The 23303-nt window shown below is 40.9% G+C and overlaps 2 protein-coding genes across 4 annotated transcripts in view; one reads left to right on the top strand and one right to left on the bottom strand.

The window, feature by feature from the left end:
• Positions 1-23303, top strand: part of METTL9 (methyltransferase 9, His-X-His N1(pi)-histidine) — a 145282-nt gene that overhangs the window by 109090 nt on the left and 12889 nt on the right. The window lies entirely within an intron of this gene.
• IGSF6 (immunoglobulin superfamily member 6) lies at positions 1712-21383 on the bottom strand. The gene is made up of 6 exons (XM_069210315.1): positions 21251-21383; positions 13897-14253; positions 6108-6205; positions 3379-3435; positions 3209-3292; positions 1712-2708 (listed from the first exon to the last, which is right to left on the bottom strand). Exons 1-6 carry the CDS (start codon positions 21309-21311, stop codon positions 2670-2672), a joined length of 696 nt encoding a protein of 231 aa, XP_069066416.1. The 5' UTR covers positions 21312-21383; the 3' UTR covers positions 1712-2669.

Consider the following 23303-nt stretch of genomic DNA (forward strand, 5'->3'; position numbering starts at 1 on the left):
TTAATCATCTTAAGTTTGCCACCAGGCCCTTGCCTTTTGTTGCTTCTGGGTGGACTGCATAGTATATTACCATAAGGGTCAGTTGTACCACTTCCGCAGTTATTTGTTACTGTCTGATACAGAGCACTCTAAGGATTGTAAGTATCAAACTGGGTGAATTGCCGCACAGTATCCAACACTTGATGACAACCTACACCTTGCATGTAGGTCAGACTACAACCAACACCCTTTTAAGTCATGCACTTCGAAATAGTGCCCAGAAAACAAATGCTAGTCATAGCCCTTTGACCTTGTCAGGTGTTTGAAGCCCTACACAAATAATAAAGCACAGTAGAATTGTAAAATGGTGTCCAAATTTTATGCAACACCAGCTCAATGGTGGGACAGACGTGTTTTTTTTATTTATTTTTTATTGCTCAGCAGCTGGACTGTAGTGATGTTTGGACTGTAGGGAGTAGGCAGACAACAATTAGCCTTTAATTGGGGAGAAAGAAAAACCTTTATTTTGTATTATGGGACTGTTCACTCAATGCAGAACTTCATTGCCTTGTAATCTTGAAATTCTTCAAAGTTAATTGTGATTTATCTAACTTAAGTTTCACTAGAAGCTAACAACAATCCAGAACATGAGCAGTTCAGAAGGAAAACGACCCTTTCTCTATAGTAAAGGGTATTCGCATCCTTTGTGATGCTTGATGCCGTACTCGAAGCAGACAAAATCTATCTCGAACATTATTCTGGCATGGGGCACAGATGCTAGCAAAAACTGTGCATGAGAGCCTAGACAAGTCATACCTTTTCAACACTGACACATCCAACCTGCTGTAGACCATAAACTTTAGTCAGGATATCTCAGAATGGACATCTCAGCGCAGGAACCATCTAAGTGCTCTATGAAATCAAGAAATACCACAAAGGAGAGCTGCTCAAAGCTGCCAGCTTATTAAAAAACCTAAACTGCACACCTGCCTCTTACACTCATTTCAAAGCCCTTCATCACATAACACGATAACTCGGTGATCAACACGCACAACATTGAAACACTTCAACTTAGGAACAAAACAAAGATAACATCCTTCCAACCACACACCCTATACGGTGTACCATGCTACCCATCTGCTTCAGTGCCCTACGTAGGGGAATTAGGCGCTACATAAATGTTGCAATACAACAAAATATTAAAAGGTTCGACTGCTTTTCTGCTGTTTTCATCAAAAGATATATAAGATATATCCATGATATGCTGCAAAGCTGACCTGCATGTTACAAATACCAGTTATGTAACTGCCAGCTATTTTGCCTTACATAGCATTTACCTATATCTGGTGACAGAAATTGTACCTTCCACCGTTAGGTTAGCATTGATGGATTTTCAGCAAAAGGTTTTCACCAAAGTTATATCTTCCTTGGCGTAGACTGACTCTGATGGAAAAACTCTGGCCATTATGGCAAGTAATTCAAAATGCAGTCGAATGTCGAATGCCTTAGGTGGTACATCTACCAAATCAATGGAAATTGTACCTGTAAAGCTGCATCATCCTTGAAATTTTTAACAATCCATTAATTGTCCTATTATGTTTTTCACAGATGCATTAAAACAGGTTCTCCTGTTATGTTTCCAACTAATATTTTTCTCTTAGCATCTGGGAACCACTAATCAGAGCAGTGCCACCCCCATTTGATAATGATAACAAAAACATTTGAGAAATGCCACTGTTTCAGTTGCTTTTCTTTTTTTAAGAATAAACATCTATTTCATGTTTTTATAGTTCTTGTTTACTCAACAAGAGTGTACATTGTTTATCTGCACATTTTCATTTAGGGTAATTTTGATATTGGTAAGTGCACTAACTCAATAAAACAACCACCGTGAATTACACCTGAGTGGTATTCTTTGGTCCTCAGTAATATGTCAGCACGCAGTTGCTGGTCGCACAATCTTGGAAGTGGTGGATAGAAATGGAAAAGCGACGTATTTTGCAAACATTGTGTGGCATTTGTCTCAACAAGCATTTCACAAGACATGCTCGCTGCTCTCCTTGAACTGTTGCTTTTTATGAATGTGCTTTGCATTTCTGAAAAAGGACAAGCCAGAAAGTTCTTTAATAGAGAAGTGTGAATAAGACATCATTATTTCATGATTCCATCATCCCACCTTAGTTCTTTGGTGTTCTAGACCCACAACTTTATGCATCACGGGAAAATAAGAGCTGTATCAGCAATTTGCTGTAAATAAGATAAATCAGGTATTGTGTGTCCTGCCTGAAATCAAGTTGCTTTGTAAAGATCCATTTGGGTTTGAAATCATAAACAAGCCTGAAAAATTTAATGTATTGTTAGGTCTCTATATTGGCTTTGTTCAGAAGCATCTTTTGAAGAATTAAATGGCTTAAAACTGATTTAGTTTAACAGAAGAACAATATAATTTCTCTAATCCCAGCAAAATGTCTATTAGTGGGACGTTAATACCTCCACAGTTAGCATCAGCATTTAGGCACCTATTTGAGTTGAGATTCTGTGTCCAAAAACCTTTGGCGAACTGTAATCTGCAGATCATGGTGGTGAAGACGTATCACTTTTAACAAGTGGTTGATGATGCACCTATCGGGGTCTGATGCTTCCCTTATTTGATTGATGCGCAGAGCACGTACAGAGAGGACAGAATACCTTCAAGTGTTTTGATAGATAGTTTCACCAGTTGTGCTGTCCTGCAAAAAAATAGAAAAAGAAAAATATTTTTTTTTCTGCACTGAATATTATGTCTGTACTTTGCAATTGGCCTTTCACAGGTGATCAGTCCGGTGCCCAAAGCACATCTATTCTGCTGGGCCACCCTACACCAGACACAATATCTATTTAATCAAAATCGTAACTATCCAATTTCTTATATATCCAGAATGCAACGATACAGGAAGACCACCAAACTTTAGGTAAAGTTCAATTTACAGACCACATTTTTGGCAGCAGGTTCCTACATGATGATCTTTTCTTGTATTACTTTTACCAAATTGTGAAAAATAGTTATAAAATATACTTTTTGAAAAGTTAAGTGGTGAATTCGGTCTGTTTGAAGCATTAATAAAACGGTCTGACAGGTTTCTGTTTTAGTTATAGAAAACATTAAAGTTGCTAATTCACTCTTCAATCAAAGATTGTGGGCTCTGTGCCTAATTTGAGAGGTATTGAAATAAAAAAAAAATGTTCTTACAGGCCGACGGGCTTTGCGGGCTTGTCTCTTGTGATACATTTCTTGGACAACAGCTTGAAATAACATACGTGTTTTACGGCTTTTCTAAGAATAAACATAAAAATTAAAATTAGGAGTCCGACTGAAGATTTGTAATATGTTTGAAAAAAGATTTAACAATAAATATTTACATTGTGGTCATCTCCCGGAATTTCTCCATCACAATGCTTTTTTTCCTTATTTTTTGCCTAGAAAATAAAAGCACGTCTTTGTTTGTATGCTGTTAAGTAGGATACATGAATAGGTGTATACACATAAGCATTCAAATGAACAGAAGGTACAGAATCTGCAATAGGTGCAAGGGACGTTTGAAGTTGATTTCATTGGTTATTTGTAAAGTAGCTGGATGTGAATTCAAATGACTCTTTGTGGCATGCTGCTGCATTTAACATTTTTATATTATATTTTCAATTTCTATTGCTAAACGTATTTTAGAATTTCATTTAAGATCACTATTAGGTGATGGTTTTGTACCTTTGCGACATTGCATTGTGTAAGCTGGTTTGCCATAACTTACTCTTTTAGAACTTTCTAATTTATGTCACTTGATAATTCTTTGAAATGAATAATTTATCTTGCTCTGTAATTTCTCAATACTGGTTCTCAGGAACATTTCTGTAGTCATTGCTTTTGTAATTGTTAAAGGTAACATATTCCTTTCATTATTTGATCCTTTAAACTAAAAATGTCTTCTTTATTGCATGTCTGTGAAAATAGATTCATTAGTGGGGTTTGCCTGTTATATTTTTGTTTTTTTTTCCTCCCCAAATTGTTGAACAGCAATATTTGGCTGTGTAATATGAATAGAGTATTTGGAAATTATAAAGTTTATAAAAGTGAATCAGTAGTGGTAGTCTGTCAAAAGACAGCTAGCAACAAGGTATTGCCAGTTTTAATGATATTTTAGAAATATTAAGAGTTTGCAGCTCTTGCTGCTTTACACAGCGGTAGACATGTAAGAAACCTACTGGTACCTAATGAATTGGGCAGGTTTCAGTGAAGGCTAGATATGTTCGCATGACTTAATACACGAAGTGTCTGAAACAGTAGATTTGAGCAGCATGCTAACCTACCATAAGAGGGGCAAATGTGTGGTTTTCAATTTTAAGTTTTAAAAGAGTAATTTATATTACTTGCTGATTTCCCCCCTCTTTTGTATGTCATTCAAAGAATGTCTTCCAACTCTGTGAACAATTGTTATTTAACAATTCACCAAAAAAATCAAAAATGTCTTAAGAATCAATAGGTTAAGTGGAAGAAAATCTAAAACATTTTTCTACATCTTCTGTGATAAAGTTGTTGTAGGCATGACGCAACAATTGCAACCACAGCCCAGACAGATAAAATAATTTAATTCTCTCCCACATTGCTTACGTTCTTAACACCAGAATTACGAACACCTACCAGGTAGTCAAAAATCATAATTCCAGGTGAATGAAAATAAATGCTTCTGCCTCTTTTCTTTAGTAAACGTGTGCTTAAAACTAAATAGCTCACCACGGCTACTCTTACAGTTATGTCTACTTGCATTGGAAATCTCTCCTAGTGTATAACATACAGCCAACTTACCCAGTGCTAGGCTCAGTCAATATCCAACATTTTCATCCCATTATCTGTCTTCATTTGATTGGCAAAGGCATGAAAAATAAAGGGTTTTCCTGCTTTGAGGCCACATTGCACGTATCTAGCCCTTACTCTAGACATCTTTAACTTTTATCTTGACTCCTTGTTCTTCTGATTTGCAAAAACCTTTGAACAGCCTTTAACACCATTACTCTTGTGGTACTCTTTGACAGTTTCTGATCAGGATAAGACTCGCTGACACTGCTTTCCTCTTATGAATCCACACATCCCTCGTCAGTTGGAAAACATGGGCCCCTATGTTGCCCACTATCCCATATTATATTTTTCCTAGTTGCTCTACTGATTTTAGCAATGGTATTGTGGAAAGTGCCCTTGACCATGCAGTTAAAATAGAAGTCAGGTATTAACCCCTTTTATTAAAGTGTTGCGCTGACATCAACTAATGAACAGGGGATTTACAAGTTGTGGTAGTGATCTGGTAAAAAAGGCGGACAAAACTGCCTGAATTGTGCCATACTACTACACAGGATGTAATACAAAGGCAAGTGTTCTTCAGTTCTCTCTGAAAAATACTGAACTTCCACACACTCATCTACTTGCCAGCATATTTTATTGGCATAAAAAAATGCCAATGAAAAACTGGTTATGCACTTAATGTCAAGTCTACACCTACGTCTTAGCTAGCAATATATACATTTAGTTTTTCAACCATTGTAAACTGTCACACTGCAAGGCTCCCTGCTAACCAACATATACATATATGGGCATACCCTGACCAATTACAAGCGCCCTCCTGAAATCTTTGCTGACACGTTTTGTGTCTCTACGTTTATGTAACAAAACAGAAACAACTGAGTTGGGAATTGTGGGTCACAATATAGCCAGAAATCAAATGAGCATTAAAATAACCAATTAAGGACAAGCTCCATTGCATGGAGAAAGAAAGAGTAAAAGTTCCAAAAAAGCCTGTGGGCGAGAGAAAGGAGCCACATTAGAGTAAGCAATTATAAAGATTGAGGTCATGAAGGTTGATGGTAGTTTCCTGGGAAGGTAAGACAGCAACCAGACAAGTAGGGCTTGCTGTTTCTCATTTAATAGCACATTCCTTGTTCTTTGTCATTTGCACAAATAAACATTCTGGCTAATTGAATATGATCATAGTTAATACACCATAGGGCCTAGTGGATGTAAACACTCTAGACAAGCAACCCAAGCTGATAACGTGGTTGGAGAGAGTGGACCCAAGTTGAGTTTAACTGTACACGTATTTTCTTACCTTGTAAAGACAGAGACAAATGGAAAGTAGTGCAATGACGTACAAAAACAGCAGCACCGTGAGGACTATCAACAGCCTGAATTCTGGACTCTGTGGCTCTTGGTTCAAAATAAGAAAACATTGTTAGTGCCATGGAATAACTTTTTGTATTTGTAAACTCTTACTTTTCCTCCAGCCATGCATGTGAATCTTCCCTTCAACGCAGTACCTTTGTGTTGCGTTCATTAAATAAAAAAATTGTTTACGGGCTCATTTTGGTAAGTGAAAGGAGCCTCAGTTGTAGTCTCTGGTGGATACAATCGTGTATCCTCTTTCTCCTTTTGAAGCTGCTCTCTAAGATGTGGCATAGTAGAGCTGGCAGTGGCAATAAAGCCTTTTGCACCATGAATGAATTGCTGAAATGCAGAAATATTTACATCCATTATTTTTTTGTCATGAAAATTATTTTAATATTGTGATTCACCTTTCGCAGTGACCTTCAAATGCACTAGGATAATGTGGAACCCCTTTACAAATTGCAGAGTTCATGCCAGCTAAGTAGTTCAAAGCCTGCACTTCTCTATTAGAAAAGTATCAATTGTAAGATGTAACCCACGCCCCTCCTTGCAATCCATCCTTCTCCAACTGTGCTCCGCTAGAGCAGGGCTTACATTGGAAAGCCTTGTTAAATTATCTCTAAATTGTGCTTACATGTTTTAATGAGCTTAACCCCTATGGTGCCTGGGACGGGGTGGTTACGCCCTAGGGCATGCCACTCAGGCGCCAGGGACGTAACCACCTCGTCCTGCTCCGGGCTCCTTGGGAGGCGCTAATGCTCCACCCATGAGCATATGGGGCAGGGATAGAAGGGGAATCGCTTCCCCTTACACCCTCGAAACCCCCCCTCCTCTCAACCCCCCCCTCAGCCCCCCCCCCCCCAGTGACGTCTAATGAAGTCAGAGCGCAATCGTGCGCAGAGGGCACCCCCTCCAGTGCGAATGGAAGGGAAATGCTTGCATTTCTGTTCCAATAGGGAGTGTGGGCAGGCAGAGAGGCATCAAAGCAAAGGAAATGCATTTCCTTTCCTTAGCTATCTTTCTGAGCATTTCTGTAGCCCGATCATGAAGCGATCGGGCTGCAGAAATGCCCATTAGACGCCAGGGATTTTGTCTTTGTTTTGTGGTTGTTGTGTTTACGTTTAAGGGGAGCGACCCCTTGAGGAAGGGTCGCTCCCCAGGGGGGCAATTTATTATTAGGCCATTTCTGCCCCCCCCCTCCAGGAGCAGATCAGTCTATTTTAATTAGGCCGAACCGCCCCCAAGGGAGGCAGAACCACTAGGCACGAGGGATTTTTGTTTTCCTTACTAATGGGCAGCGACCCCTTAGGCAAGGGCGCTCTCCTGACAGGTAATTTTATTTTAGGGCTTTTCTGCTCCCCTTGGGGGCACATCGGCCTATTTTTCTTAGGCCTGTCTACCCAAGGGGGGGGGGGGGGGGGAGGCGAACCAATAGACACCAGGGATTTTTTTTTTGCGCCAATTTCACGCATGTGGAGCGACCTCTTAGGCAAGGGTTGCTCCCCTGTGGAGCAAATTTATTTTAGGCCATTTTTGCCCCCAAGGGGGGCAGAAACCACTAGGCACCAGGGATTTTTTTTTCTTTACTAATTGGGAGTGACCCCTTAGGAAAGGGTCGCTCCCCTGGGGGGCAATTTTATTTTAGGCCATTTCTATTCTTCTTAGGCCAATCTGCCACCAAGGGGGGCAGAAACCACTAGAACCCAGGGATTTTTTTTGCGCCAATTTCACGCAAAGGGAGCAACCTCTTAGGCAAGGGTCGCTCCTCGGAGGGGCAAATTTATTTTAGGCAATTTCTGCCCTGCTTGTGGGTTGAAACCACTAGGCACCAGGGATTTTTTTTTTACAAAAAATGTTTTTACAGATGGGGAGCGACCACTTGGGCAAGGGTCGCTCCTCTGGGGGCAAATTTATTTTAGGCCATTTCTGCGCCCATTGGGGGGGGGCAGAAACCACTTAGCCGCCAGGGATTGGTGTGTGTGTTTTGTTTGGGGGGGGCAGCCCCTTGCGCAAAAGTCGCACCCCATGGGGGCACATTACTGTTGGCCATTTCTGCCCCTTGGGGCAGATCGGCCTATTTTTGGACAGCCCATCTGCCCCCAAGGGGGGCAGAAAGCCCAGCAGAGACCAGGAAGATTTGTTTTTTCAAAAAAAGAGGGTGAGAGTGAGGGTATGGCCATACCCCCATCCCAATTAAATGGGGACAAAGTTGTTCTGCCCACCAGTGGGCAGATGGGGCAATTACACCCGTTCCACTCCTCAGGGCAGAAAGCCTATTAGATGCCGGGGAATCACAAAAATAATAATGGGGTGGTGGCTACTAACCAGTATGGGCATGGTTTTGCCGCCACCCCAAATAAAGGGGATAACTGTCTTTCAGCTCTCCCTCCGCACACTAAAAGATCTTATCCCAACAGCAAGCAAGAGGACATTTGATTATTTTAGGTTTTGGTTTCACATTTGGGCCATCAAAATCATCCCACTTGAAATGGTGAGGACTGTACTTTTTGGACTTTGGGATGCTGCCATGTAGAAAAATCTACGAGACCTAGACACATCTACATACGAAACATTTGGGTGAGTCCAGGGTGGTGTGCTTCAAATGCACCAAGAACCATTTTCATACCCACAATGCCCTGCAAACCTCCAACCTTGCTTGAAATCGCACATTTTCCCCACATTTTTGTGATGGAACCTTCCGGAATCTGCAGGAATCCACAAAATTCCTAGCATTGTCCCATCTATACCGATAAAAATTCTGCCCCAGTTGTCAGCCTAAAAACGATTTTTTTCAAACTGCCCTTTTGGACCCGCTTTGGTTCCCCCTCAATGTTGACATGTTTTTGGCTCTTCCCTGTCACAGGCACTTGGCCCACCTACACAAGTGAGGTATCATTTTTATCGGGACACTGAGGGGAACGTTTAGTGGTAGCAAATTTGTGCCGGTGTGGTGATTCCACACAGAAATGTGGGAATTTTTTTTTAAGCTAAATTTGAAGTTTGCTGAGGATTCTGGGTAAGAAAACACAGTGGGATCCACAGAGGTCACACCTCCCTGGGCTCCCTCAGGTGTCTAGTTTTCAGAAACGTCTGGGTTTGGTAGGTTTCCCTAGAGGGATGCTGAGCCCAGGACCACAAAAGCAGGTGCCCCTCCCCCCCACCTGCAAAAACAGGTAGTTTTAAATTTGATAATTTTGATCTGTCCACATAGTGTTTTGGGGCATTTCCTGTCGCAGGCACTAGGCCTACCCACACAAGTGAGGTACCATTTTTATCGGGAGACCCGGTAGAACGCAGGGTAGAAGGAAGTTTGTGGCTACCCTCAGATTCCAGAACTTTGCAGCACCAAAAAGTGAGGAAAAAGTGTTTTTTTTTAACCAAATTTTGAGGTTTGCTAAGGATTCTGGGTAACAGAACCTGGTGAGAGTCCCACAAGTCACCCCATCCTGGATTCCCCTAGGTGTCTGTCTAGTTTTGAAAAATGCACAGGTTTGGTAGGTTTCACTAGGTGCTGGCTGAGCTGGAGGCCTAAATCCACAGCTAGGCACTTTCCAAAAAACCCATCCGATTTCAATATAAAAATATGATGTGTCCATGTTGCGTTTCCTGTCGCAGGCACTAGGTCTACCCGTACAAGTGAGGTGCCATTTTTATTAGGAGACTTGGGGGAACACAGAATAGCAGAACAAATGTTATGGGCACCCCGGAATTGAGAGATGTGCAAATAGCCACTACTTCTCAACATCTTATCTTGTGCCCATTTTGGAAATACAAAGGTTTCCTTGATACCTATTTTTCACTCTTAATATTTCACCAAATTAATTGCTGTATACCCGGTATACAATGAAAACCCATTGCAAGGTGCAGCTCCTTTATTGGCTCTGGGTTCCTCAGGTTCTTGATGAACCTACAAGCCCTATATATCCCCGCAACCAGAAGAGTGCAGCAGACTTAACAGTATATTGCTTTCAAAAATCTGTCGTAGCTGGAAAAAGTTATAGAAGGAAACGTAGAAAGAAATGGTTCTTTTTTCCCCAATTTCAATATTTGTTTTATTTTAGCTGTTACTTTCTGCAGGAAAACCTTGAAGGATCTACACAAATGACCCCTTGCTGAATTCAGAATTTTGGCTACTTTTCAGAAATGTTTAGCTGTCCAGGATCCAGCATTGGTTTCACACCCATTTCTGGCACTAACTGGAAGGAGGCTGAAAGCACAAAAAATAGTAAAAATGGGGTATGTCCCAGTAAAATGCCAAAATTGTGTTGAAAAATTTGGTTTTCTGATTCAAGTCTGCCTGTTCCTGAAAGCTGGGAAGATTGTGATTTCAGCACCACAAACACTTTTTTGCTGCCATTTTCAGCGAAAAAACACAAGCTCTCTTCTGCAAACCTTTTTTCCCATTTTTTTGTTTTTGTTTTTAAAAACAACATTTTCGCTGTATTTTGGCTAATTTCGTGGTGTGCTCCAGGGGAACACACAAACTCTGTGAGCCTTTAGAATCCCTAGTTGTTGAAAAAAAGGACGCACATTTGGTGTGGGTAGCTTATGTGGGCAAAACGTTATGAGGGCCTAAGTGCGAACTGCCCCACATAGCCAAAAAAAGTCCTGGCACCTGAGGGGGAAAAGGCCTGGCAGTTAAGGGGTTAACACGTATCTGTTCTGTTGATATCTTTTGGAAGCGCTTGTTGATAATGTCGGTTGGCTCATGCACTATTTTTTGTCAAATGCTCTACTTTTACTTTGGTAAGAACTGGGCTATGTAAACATCCTAAATGAATAAATAGGGTAGTTCCATCCAAGGGGAAGTTTCAGTTCCTTCCCCCACAGTACAATGCAAAGTTGCCTACTCCTACAATCAGAGTGGATATCTCTTCTGAGTCAGTATCAGATTTGTTGTAAATAAAATGTCAGGTTACTAGAAGACTGTTGCATTTTGAAACAACATTTTTCAGCCTTGCAATTTTAAATAACAAACCAAATGCTTTTTGAAAGTTGGGGTCGTGTTTGAATCGAACCAATTGAACCGGAGTGCTGCATTTTGATTTTGTAAAAGGGAAGATGAAAGGGGAGCGTGGGGTTTCTGGGTCATTTGTGAACTAGAGTTTAACTGTGAGCGTTGAAACACCATTGGAAACTATGCAGATTTAGTGTCCAGTGTTTGGCCTCCTCTAGCAAATACATTTCAATGCTAAATGTGCCTGTCTTTTTATTCCATTCTATGCAGTATTTTAAAAGCCTTCTTAACTTAAAGTGTAGGACGCATGACTTAAAAATTAGATCAGTTTGCTCTATGAGAGAATATGGAGACAAGGCTTGTGAGATACAGGATAATGCAAATTGGGAATTGAGCTAAGTTGTAGTGTGGTCGCATTCAAGTGTAAATAGATGAGCCCCCCGACCTTCTGGAGCAGTTATGCTTCAGTGATCTGCCAACTCCATCAGCTGCTAGTTTCTGCCTCAATTTGTTCTAATGCAACAAATTTAAGGAAAAGTAACGGAAGTGAATTTGAGAAGTCTCCAGGTTTAGAGAAAAAACAAAAAAGGGAACCTATTTGTGCTCAGTCCATCAGCATGTTCCCTCTTCTTCCCAGGTTTTGCAACTCTGAGCAGTCTTGTAAAAGAGCTTCACCTCTGCCTATTGTGTGACATACTTCCCTTTGTTGCGGTATCTTGGCGGTTCTCCTCGACAGTTGACTGAATTCTTCTTCCTTCTTGCAAGCAAGCTAACTTTGCTCGTTATTCTGGCTCTCATTCACAAGCACATCTCTCCATTTCAAACTGTTTCTGTGTATCAGCTGGGAGCAGATAATTCATAGTGATTAAATGTTTCTATCTTTTCCCATCGTCAGTTTCCTTAAATCTTGTTTTTTCATTGAACAGTTTTGCAACCCCTTTCATCATTACCTACAATTTATACATTTTTTTTGCAGTTTTACGGGGTGGACGCCGTCATTTTAAGTTGGAAAAAAAGATGTTTGAAAACCGATTGGATAATTGCATTTGAAAGCTTTTTGATGGTTGTTAAGGAGTCGCTTATGTATGTAATTAGGGGACAATAGTAGAAACATCTGTTTATGTCCATTCTTTGTCCATGATATTAAAACTAGATTTCATATTCATAGCAGTGAAAATATCTTATATTTATATTATTATTTTAGTGTATAAATGAAGAACATTTCTTAAAAAAGAAAGATTTTATCAGGTCTATGCCTAAAGATTTTACTCTGCTCCCTTTTCAACAGGTAGACCCAATTCCAAGGATGTAATTATAGATATTTGAACGTTGTTTTCTCAATAATCTGTGATAGGCTGAGTTGCATTGAAGTTGTATATTAAAACAACATTAATTGTATGACCATGCCAAATATTTTATGTCCTGGTAGCATTTGTGCCCTTCTGTTCCTGCACTCAAGTTCTTATTTCAATGGTGACTAGATTGTACTGGAGAATAGGCGAATGATAATTGAGGTGCCTTTGTCACTTAATTATTCACCACCAGTTCAGAGAACAATCTATACTACAGCCTGGTATAGTAATAACAATATTTTCGTAATTCACTGGAGTGATTTTGCTCTATGCGCGGCACACTTTCTGTCACTGTTTTCAATCTTCAGCCTATCTTTTCTATACTTTATTTGTAGATAGTTGTGCCTATAGTTTTTTTTCCACATCTCTAGCGAAACCTGGCAAATTTCTTTCAGCGTATTGGGTTTGACATTTTTTGTAAAAATAAATAAGGAATCACAGTGACCCAGAAAGTCTTTGGATTTTAACCAGGCTGATGTTCAAGTGATCAGTGAAGTCTGTACTGCAAAAAACAGTCACTTTTGTGTCATCTTGCAGTCCAGTAGTAGATTGACCGATTCCAGTATGTGTATATTCTTTGATCACTGATTTTTTGCATAACCCTTATAAAGAAAATAAATAGTACATTTACTTAATTAACAAGTGACACTTATTACCATCTTCAAAGTCTCTGAACAGCCTAGCCCTGAATACATTCATGCTTCACTTCTTAATAAAACTCAGAAGGTTCCTGGTGAAAAGCTGCATTGTGGCTACCACGGCATCTGGATTCATATATTCTGTCTCCGCTACTAAATAAGTGCAGTATTGGTTGACCCTTGGCTGTCGGCGCCTCTGTGCGCTCCAGTGTCGGATATTTGTTCTGTTGTTGACACAGAAATTATGCAGACATTGGGGGCCGTTCCCGTGCCATTTCACTTGTGTACATGATGTATATGTACACACAGTATAAGGGTGTACTACGTTTTTGAGTACCTCTACACTGGAAAGTCACTGTATTTTGAAGCTAGATAATTTTGTGTCTGCATTACAAAAATAGTTAATATTATGATTTGGATTTTCGTAATTGTTTTAATGTAACCACTATTGTCGTTTTGTACTTTTTCCAGTACATAGTGTAATTCGACTGTGTTAAGGGTTCTTGTATAATACAGAGGTGCTAGGGATTATTTTGTCAAAGGTAGGTATACCATCTCCTACAGCGAAATAGCAGAAACAAACGACCCATAATTTTTGCTCCCTTGTTACCAGTTTCCACTGCACGCTCACACTTGTTTCTGCACAGAAGTATCTCATGCAAGTTAAAATACTAAACTATCAAACAGCCGGTGTCAGCCGAGTGGTACCCACCTTTCATCTGTAACCCACCTCCTTGTTACCCATGCAAGGTCATCCTGTAAATGGACTGCACTCCCCACACTCACCGGTTACCACAAGGGTAGTCCCTTGCCCCGTCTGCTTGGCTGTTGCTGCATTGGAGTCCGTGAAGGCTACGCCACAGATATAAATGCCACTGTCATTGAGGTGCAATGCGTTGATTTCAAGTTCCGCAAAGTCCGACCTTAATAGACTTGCTTTGAACTTAAAGGTTTCTTGATTACACTTCGGTGTGCACAAATCCTCATGGTAGCGCTCGAGGTAGCGAAACCAGTAGATATCGAAGTGGCCGGAACAGGCAGTTGCATTAAAATTGCAGGGAATAGTTACTGGTCTCCTGGTTGGTTTAACCTTCATCAACCTCTCCTGGTGGACAGCAATACTGCATGTGTCTGTGATAACAACTAAATGGAAATATAAGCAAGTGTTATTTACTGAGTGTTTACCAAAGCATTTCTAGACGTGCTGATGAAAACAGTTACACCAAAAGTACCCTCTTGGCTTATGGATTTTTATTTAGTAGATATTGATTGATCTTTGCTTCCACAATTTTCTTAGTTACTCCATTAATGGTCCACCATCGTAATTATTGAACCCAGGTCAGTTAACCGTGGGCTCGAATGCCTCATGATAAACAAAGTGGAGCTTGATACTGTTGATAGAAAATGGAGCATTCTAAAGTACAGTGCTCTAGAAGCATTTGTAAAACTAAATGATTTCAAGACAACTTACAGCGAATTTGAGATTTTTTGGTATTAGTATTTGTAAATCACAAACTGAAGTATTATACCTGCTTCAGAGTCCACCCACCACATACAATGCAGATGATAGACAAAACACTGGATACAAAAGCTGGATAAAACACTACTTACAATCCACATATATAATATTTAAAGAAAGGGAGAGTTTGGCATTGCCTAACACTGCACAACTAACCCTAAGGCCATAAGCTGCGGATACAGAAGTGCCATGATTATTCACCATGGGATAGCATTACATGTCACCACCAAATGGCTATTAAACATCCATAAAACTTCAAAAGTTGTGAACGATTTTGGAATAGCATTCTAAATACATGCACCCCCAACCTTTCTGGGTTTTGCCCACAATTTTCTCACACAATTTTCTAGGAGCTTTCAACTTTGGGCAGGTATTCGGCCAAAACAGTCTTTCTACATCTGTAATCTGCTCTAAATCAACCAAGTAATAAGTTGAAGGCTGGAATAAGTTTCCACATTCGATTTAAATGCCCTAAATTTAAAATTGCATGCAAAGTCCTTGCAGAATGACTTTGAGATCATACGTTTTTAAAGCTCAGAATAAGTCATATTCCAATGTTTTATACTTCTTGAAATCTAAACATTTACCTTTTGAGATGTTAGTGTAGACGGAACTTTCATATTGTAACCTTATATTGTATAGCCTTGTTCAAGAAGGTGATGAATCTTAAGGATGGATCAGTGGCAGGTAGTGCCAGCATTTACGACGATTGATTTAAGGCAGTAAACTTTGGATGTCAAATCTCATGAAAAGGCCAGAAAAGTGCCTCTTTATTTGGTGGCAGGGAGAGTTCCAAGCTGTTTTTTTCCAGAGAACTTAATGTCATTGCATTGCTCCTATACTACGTTAATCTGAGTTTCAAATATCATCCCAAGATTCTTCCTAATTCCAGAAGGTCACAAGCAGACCCAAGATGCACTGGCCACTGTGCGAACAAGGTGTCAAAGTCAATGTAGCTAAAAAGCTAACCTCAGTTTTGTCTCCATTTTTCCGAAGACCATTGTACTGCACCACCTGCAAATACTTAACTACCTTTACATCATAATGAGAGCACCCCTAGAGGTCTGGCAGAATCTGAATGCCATTATACCAAAGCACCTAAACATCTCAACAAGTGGGTGCTTAAAGATGTTAAAATAAAGTTGGAAAAGAGACTATTCTTTGGGTATCCCCAGGTTGGGACCATATTGCATTAGCACAGGTACTGTTGTTACTTGTTGCCCAGTCTGTAACATAAGATGGAAAAACATAGCTCATACCACATAGAAATAAAATTGTGGTTAGCAGTATCAAAGATGCAGAAAGATCCGATTACATCAATGCTGCAGTGCACCCACACAATGGTGTAGAAAATGTTATGGGGAATTGTGCGTTTTAATGTACATCGGGTCACTAATATTAATCAAAAATATATAGGATTCAAAATAAACTTTAAAGGATAGTTGGTGAAAATTAGTGACTCAGCTTTATTTGCAGCTACATTTGCAAAGTAATATTAGTCAAAACCAGATAGAAATAAAAAAGTAGTTTTATATGATTTATTGAATATTCAAACATGTGCTTGTTTTTCTTAAAATGTATTCATTTTAGGCCACCAAATTATGTAACCTGGTTGTGGAGGAAGCTCTTCATGTTGGGTGTTTTTTTTTTTTTTTTGTCTGTGGAAAGAGGACCGACCAGATAGTTGATTGGCACCTGAAATGAGTTTCTGAGGATGACACTGACTTTATTGCATAATGAGTCATGTTTGTGTTTTTTGTTTGTTCCGCAAAGCGGTTCCCTTTTGGTGTCGAAATGTGATGACCTTGTAATATTTGTTTGGGGGTTCTCCCCTACTATAAATCATTAATTGTCCATTGTGAAAGTTGGGTGGATGGAAGACTGTCTCATGTGCACACAATATAAATTTGTGTGTATTAGTATGTCCACTTTCAACGTTTGGCATAGAAACAGGTTAGGTGTCTTACCAGCCTTGTACCAAAAAAAACATACATTTATTAATACATAAATGTATACATACATATTGGGTAACTACATGACTTGTTCCAAACTTTGACTCAAAAAAACAGGACTCCTGTTTGCCTCCTATCAACCATCCTTTCCTATTGAAGGGATCTCGCCTGCTCCCTCCCTCCCTCCACCACAACACCTTTAATGAGACTAGCTAACCTCAGCTCTCAAAATATTCATGTGCCATATTTAAAGGACACATTGTTTTCTGGGCCTGTATCTGGGTACTTTGATGCCCCATCTGCCACTGTACTCTACCGTAGTATATTTTTCTTCCATTGCTATTACGTTCACCTGGCATGCTAATAACCCACAGCCAATTGATGCAATCTTTCTGAACTCAGGAAGTTTAATCTAAATGTTCTTGATATATGGATGGGTGTGAAGAACCGCTGCTAGGCCTGCGTGGTGTGAAGAGTGGTGCTTGATAATGATCCTTAGCAAATTGTGTAATCTGAAGTCCCACAAGCCATAAACACGTGACTCACTGTACACTTGTGTTATAAAGGGATCATGAGGGCATGAGCCTGTTTGTGGGAGTAGTCAGGGCAAAAAGAGGTAAAGGGCCCAATATCTTAGAATGATATGTTAGGAACTGTAGCTGTGAAAACAAGCATTGGCAATACCATTTTTTTAAAAAAAATTTATTTGTATATATGATTGCATTGTCAATGCTTATTTAATTTTGCATTCTAGGAATTGTCCTATATTTTTAATGGGGAAAACAAAGCTACCAGGTCCAAACTGCAAAGGATAAACCAATTCTGAATACAGCACTTCTCAAGTCTGACAGAGAGTTGGTTGAGAGATCTGCTATTTTTACTACTCCTCCATGCACCCCATCAGTAGGTGCAGTACCTGTACTATGCACGGAGATGCTGTTAGCATCGGATTTTCTGGTGTGTATTGGCTGGGCAGAAACCAGATGTCCACGTGGCGTGGTTGGCCCTTGTAGCCCTGAGTTGTCATCAGCAAATGCTGTTGCATTTCTCTAGCTAGTGTTGCCCACCAGCGGTTGGGGAGATGGCTGTAATTCACGGGCATGTTTGCCACTGTACAGTTTTATGTAGGTGTCGGGGCTGTCTTGAGCAGGAGGCCTAGAATACGGAGCTAAGCGGAAGCCTGGGTCCAGGTGAGCTGTTGTGTGCAGTGCAGCTTCAGATTCACTGGGGAGAGCGCAGATGGACCTGCTTGGCAATTCCGAGCCCTATCTTCAGTCAGCTGCTTCTTGAACATTGTACGGATGACCCTTCTCTCACCCCCAACCCCTAGTCATACCCACACCTCTGCCATCTATAGGAGGGGTTCTTATTAACTGGTATAGTCTTTAGTAGTTGGGCCTGCTGGGAAGGTGCAAAGTCAATTACAAGCATTGCTCTGCTCAGTGCGGGTCTCTGTGTACCTGTGCTTAATCTCTTGCATCTTCCTCTGCTGTACTGCCATCGTTGCTTTGAGACTGCTTGCAGCTGCTAAACACTTGGGGCAGCATCCTCTTCCTGCCTCCCATTCCATTTGCTACACTCATGGTTAGTATAATGATTGTGTTTGCATAGTGAGGAAATGATGCAAAAACAACATGGGTATAAAACCAGGGCCCCTGAATTTGTAAGCTATTTAACGTTCATGATCAATGGACGTTTGCAGACTTTGGCTCGCTCATACGATGAAAAGCACAAAATCAAAGCTAATGGAGCTACTGAGACAGTGAAAGGCTTGATTGATGATTGTGTTTAATGACTGATCAGGCTCGCCCTCCAAAATTGTTACTTCGTTGAAAGGAACAGTAGAATATGGATCAGCACTTGAAGTCTTGGCAAGATGGTCACAAATGTATGTATCCTACAACGATAATACCAATAGAAGTGTCAATAAAAGATAACTTTGGAAATAGAGCACAAACTACAAACTTAAGTCCCACTTTACAGTGTAGTTGGACATTTACTGTACAATATGAGTGTGAAGGAATCACACAGTCATCTGCATCTTCACCGCTGCAGTGCCCATTGTAATTTGTGATACATCTGCAGTTGAAGCCTCTGCTACAGATGTTTCCGATTCCCGTTGATCATTGGCTTGGAGGTGCTAAACAGGACATTGGGATGCAGATGGGTATCAACAGTTCAAGTTTGTGCACGTTCTTTAGCATTGATTCGTACAGTTCCGAAAATACCTGCAGAGGTTGAGAACTAGCCACAAATAATCAGGAGCCCTTTTACCCAATTCTGCGATCTTGGCCAAGGCAACGTTGCATGCGGGGATGTGTAGGTTTATAATATTGTGACAAGCAACGCTCCAAGTCCCTGCATGCAGATTGTTGGGTGCAAAGTCAAGTTTGGTGGACCTAATTAAAACTCATGTTCAATGAGAACATGTTTTGACTGATTTGACCAAAGATAACTATTTACAATATTTGTTTAGGATCATTATGTGGTATTACAAATTTAATTAAAGACTCTGCTTTAGTGGAGATTTAGGGTTGCTGCTATTCGCATGTTGCAGCAGCCGTTTGTGCATCTAATGCAAATACCAGAGCCTACAAAAGCGTATGTGCGATAATAGAGCTTTGAATGAGCTAGCTGATGTCTAGACCTCTAAAGTAAGAAACTTTGTCAAGTAAGTGGACAGTTTAGGATAAGGGAAACTGTGATTGCATATTGAAGGCCCCTGTAAACATGTAGCTTAACTCTCAAAGTGAAAGTAATGGGGATTTGTTCTGCTTCCTCTATTTAGTTTTTATTTAAGCTGTCAATTTCTAAAGCTTACTTCTTAATGAGATTGTACATTTTGTCAGTGAGCTGTTTACTAAATAGAAAGATGTTAAAAAATAAAATAATTTGCAATTGAGTACCTCCCCCTCATTCTGCGTTTTCTTCTTTTCGCCCCATTTCCTTTCCTTACTATCTTTCTGTCTCTCACACACTCCGTTAGCGATGAAAATGTTGATACTGACTAAGTTATTGCAAAATCCTATTGTCTGTTGTCTGTATTGTTTACAGGAGGAAGGAAAGCAGTTTGTGCGTCATTCACAAACGAAACAATTTAACATTACATTTTGTTGATTGCGCCTATGACTTTCCCTTATGTTTCGCATTTTATTTAGATGTATATGAATTTATATGCGTAATTATACATTTCCGTATTTACACCCCAAACTGAAGTGGCCATTATGATTAGAGTTGAGATGCAATTTTGATTTCTTTATTGTCTTTGTTTTGAGATATTTTCTATTTAGAAAATTATTTTCCACCCCAATGACAGGCGAGCTGTAACATTCAGTCCGAAAAATGCTTGTGGAAAGCCTTTGGGGCGACAAGGACTGTTTAGAAAATTAAATATTACTACATCAATAAAGTACAAAAAGTTTTAAAATGCTGTGTAAAATTGAAGGAATTTGAAATTGGATGCTAAAATTTTAAATGGTATCCTGATCTTGATTTGTAAAACCTGCTGGAGTTTCTTAGTCCCAATTGAAGCAGCACTGGTATTCACTGGAAAAAAGAGAGCATGCATTGGAAGCAAAAAAAGTGATATGCTAGGGTCCTGCATAGCTCCTTCGCTTTAGAAATAAAACGACATTTTTAAAAGCGCCAACCTTCCCATTATAATTTCGATTTTCTTCTAAGATTTTGTTTGCGAATCAAAATAGTAGTTGAAAATTGTGCATTTATATCGTGCATAATTGTTTCTGTATTTAAGTGTCATTTTTTGGGGTTCCTGTCATTGAAATTGCTTAGGCTGGGCTCCCCGGCCGATTCCCTGGGGGTTCACAGAAGTCCCAAGATTAGGAACGGCTGGCACGGTTTCGAGATTGGAACACATTTTGAGAGAAACTGGCAATGTATATTGAACTGCTATGGTTTTACGTGTTTACCTGTATTAAAACGCGCTTCCAAACGTAGATTTGAAAAGAGCATCTTGCCCCAGTAAAGAAAGTTTGCATTGTAAAGATTGCTGCTTTCTGTTAATGAACAATCAAATTGTTAATTAAATGGAGCATGACCGCTTTCAAAATGTCTATATGTTTTTTCAACTGGGAAAGTGATTGTTGCAAGCTTTGAAAACAGAAAACCGCATATTCCATTCAAACGGGACAATACCAGCGTGTAACTTAAAAAATTTACATTAAACAGATTACTCCTGCGCACAGGGGAAATATTCCGATCGCTAATTAAACGACATTTTGTTGTCAGTTGGATAAAAGCAAACCAACTGATACGGTGTATGTTTTTTTGGGAAACATTACGGTGTAAAATTAGAAGACCTAGTTTTTATACAGATCTCTTTTATGTATGGTACCTGTACAGCGTGTTAGTAGATATCTATATAGATATATATAGATCTATATAGATATATATAGATATATATAGATCTATATATATAAATAGATCTATATATATATATATATATATATATATATATATATATCACTTTCAAACCTGAAAGCCTCGCACTATTTTTCCCCCGGCGACCCTCTGTCGAGAAATTTCACGCTTGAATCCAAGAATATGCACCCGGGTTGTACGTTAACAGTAGCACCCTGGACTCCAGCTCATCGCTTTAAAAAAACGCACTCCGACATTGGGGTAGACTTTAAAAGTAACTGTGCCTTACCTCTGTTCAACAGGACCAGCAGCAGGTTCAAGGCCGAGGCTGGCAACCCTATGCGTGCCATTCCTCCTGTCCAGATATTGTGCTGAAAAATGGGGAACTTGTTTTATGTGTTTCTGCAAGCCGCGGTATGAAATATTTCAACACTTCCTGAACCCGTGCATTGCACTCAAACAGTTTTCTTCCTGTAAGACTTGTGGTTTTCTCGCCATGGGTTCAGCTGCTCATCTTGTGTGACAAGTCTACATGGCTGATGCCATTGTCAGCTTAACAATGAACACCGGCCCCTGGAGGCCTGGCCGGATAATGCCTCTGTTACTTGGAGATAATCGTCATTACTCACGGAGTCGCTACTTCATCCATATACTATAGGGATGAGGACATGAGGCCCCAGTTGTTTATGAGAAAATAATGCCTCATTTACTTGTAAGTCAAATGTCCTTTTTCCACTTCGCTTGCCTCAGTACTGGGAGTAGGAAGGTGGAAGAGGAGGAAACTGCTGCTATCTCGTCACGCGCTCAGCTTGGGTCTTTTCCGGTAGCTCTTTCTGACCCTTACTGCCATGAATAATGTCATTGGTTTGAAGGCTGCAGAATGCTCCCATTACTTAGTGCCAGGTATTGTAAAATGGTGTGTCTGGATTTGTTACCTTGACCAATCCATAAATTGGTTTACTGCCAGAACTGGATAACATGTATTCTAGAAAAAATTTGTGGGTGGAGATAGAGCGGGTGTACAGTGGGTGTGGGAGCTAGCGTGCATGGTGAGGGACGTGAGTAAGTGGGAGTGATGGCAGGACCCGGCACACAGCCTTTGATGTATTTGAGAAGCCTGACTTGTTCCCACCATATTATTTGCGGCATGCTCACCCAGCTCATCCTCTCCCTTACTAAAGATCCACACACCGCCAAAGCCAACCTCCACGAGGGACTAAAATCCATCGCCGAATGGATGAGAAACAGCCGCCTGAAGCTAAACTCAGATAAGACAGAAGTCCTCATCCTCGGACGCTCCCCCTCGGCCTGGGACGACCCCTGGTGGCCCACCGCACTGGGACCCCACCTACTCCAGCCAACCACGCACGCAACCTCGGCATCATCCTCGACTCCGCCCTCACCATGTCCAAACAGGTCAACGCAGTCTCCTCCTCCTGCTTCAACACCCTCCGCATGCTCCGTAGAATCTACAAGTGGATCCCGACGGAAACCAGAAAAACGGTGACCCAGGCCCTCGTTAGTAGCAGACTTGACTACGGCAACGCACTACACAGGCATCCCAGCAAAAGACATCCAACGACTCCAACGCATTCAGAATGCATCCAGAACGCATCCAGAACGCATCCGCCCGCCTGATCCTCGACATCCCCCGACGGTTCCACTTCTCCCACCACCTGAAGGACCTCCACTGGCTCCCCATGGACAAGAGGATCACCTTTAAACTTCTCACCCACGCGCACAAAGCACTACACGACGCCGGTCCCGCCTACCCGAACAACAGACTCAACTTCTACGTCCCCTCCCGCCAACTCCGCTCTGCCAACCTCTCCCTCGCCATTGTCCCCCGAATTCAACGCAAGACCTCCGGAGGCAGATCCTTCTCCTACCTCGCCGCCAAGACCTGGAATTCTCTCCCGACTTCCCTGCGCCAGACCCAGGACCTCCTCACCTTCAGGAGACTCCTCAAGACATGGCTCTTCGATCGATAGCAGCTGCCCCCTCCCCCCCCCAGCGCCTTGAAACCCTAACGGGTACATAGTGCGCTTTATAAGTTTAATGATTGATTGATTGATTGCTCAGATGAGCCGGAATGCATGCCAGAGGACAGTACCAGCTCTAGCTGTGCAGGTGTATTTTAGCAGCGGCGCGCCTCCTTTAACTGAGGGAGCTAGACCTCTCCTGAGGCCCACTATACTTTTCATTGGCTTGTGGGTGACTCTGGAGCTTGAGCCAGCAGTGACTGTGGGGTGGGGGAGGTACTATCTACAGCAGCCACATGTAGTGCCCGGGACGATCTGTTATTGGCCCATGCACTAATGTTTATGCGTGTGTGCAGATGA

Source organism: Pleurodeles waltl, chromosome 10, assembly GCF_031143425.1.
Source record: "Pleurodeles waltl isolate 20211129_DDA chromosome 10, aPleWal1.hap1.20221129, whole genome shotgun sequence".
Lineage (NCBI taxonomy): Eukaryota > Metazoa > Chordata > Amphibia > Caudata > Salamandridae > Pleurodeles > Pleurodeles waltl.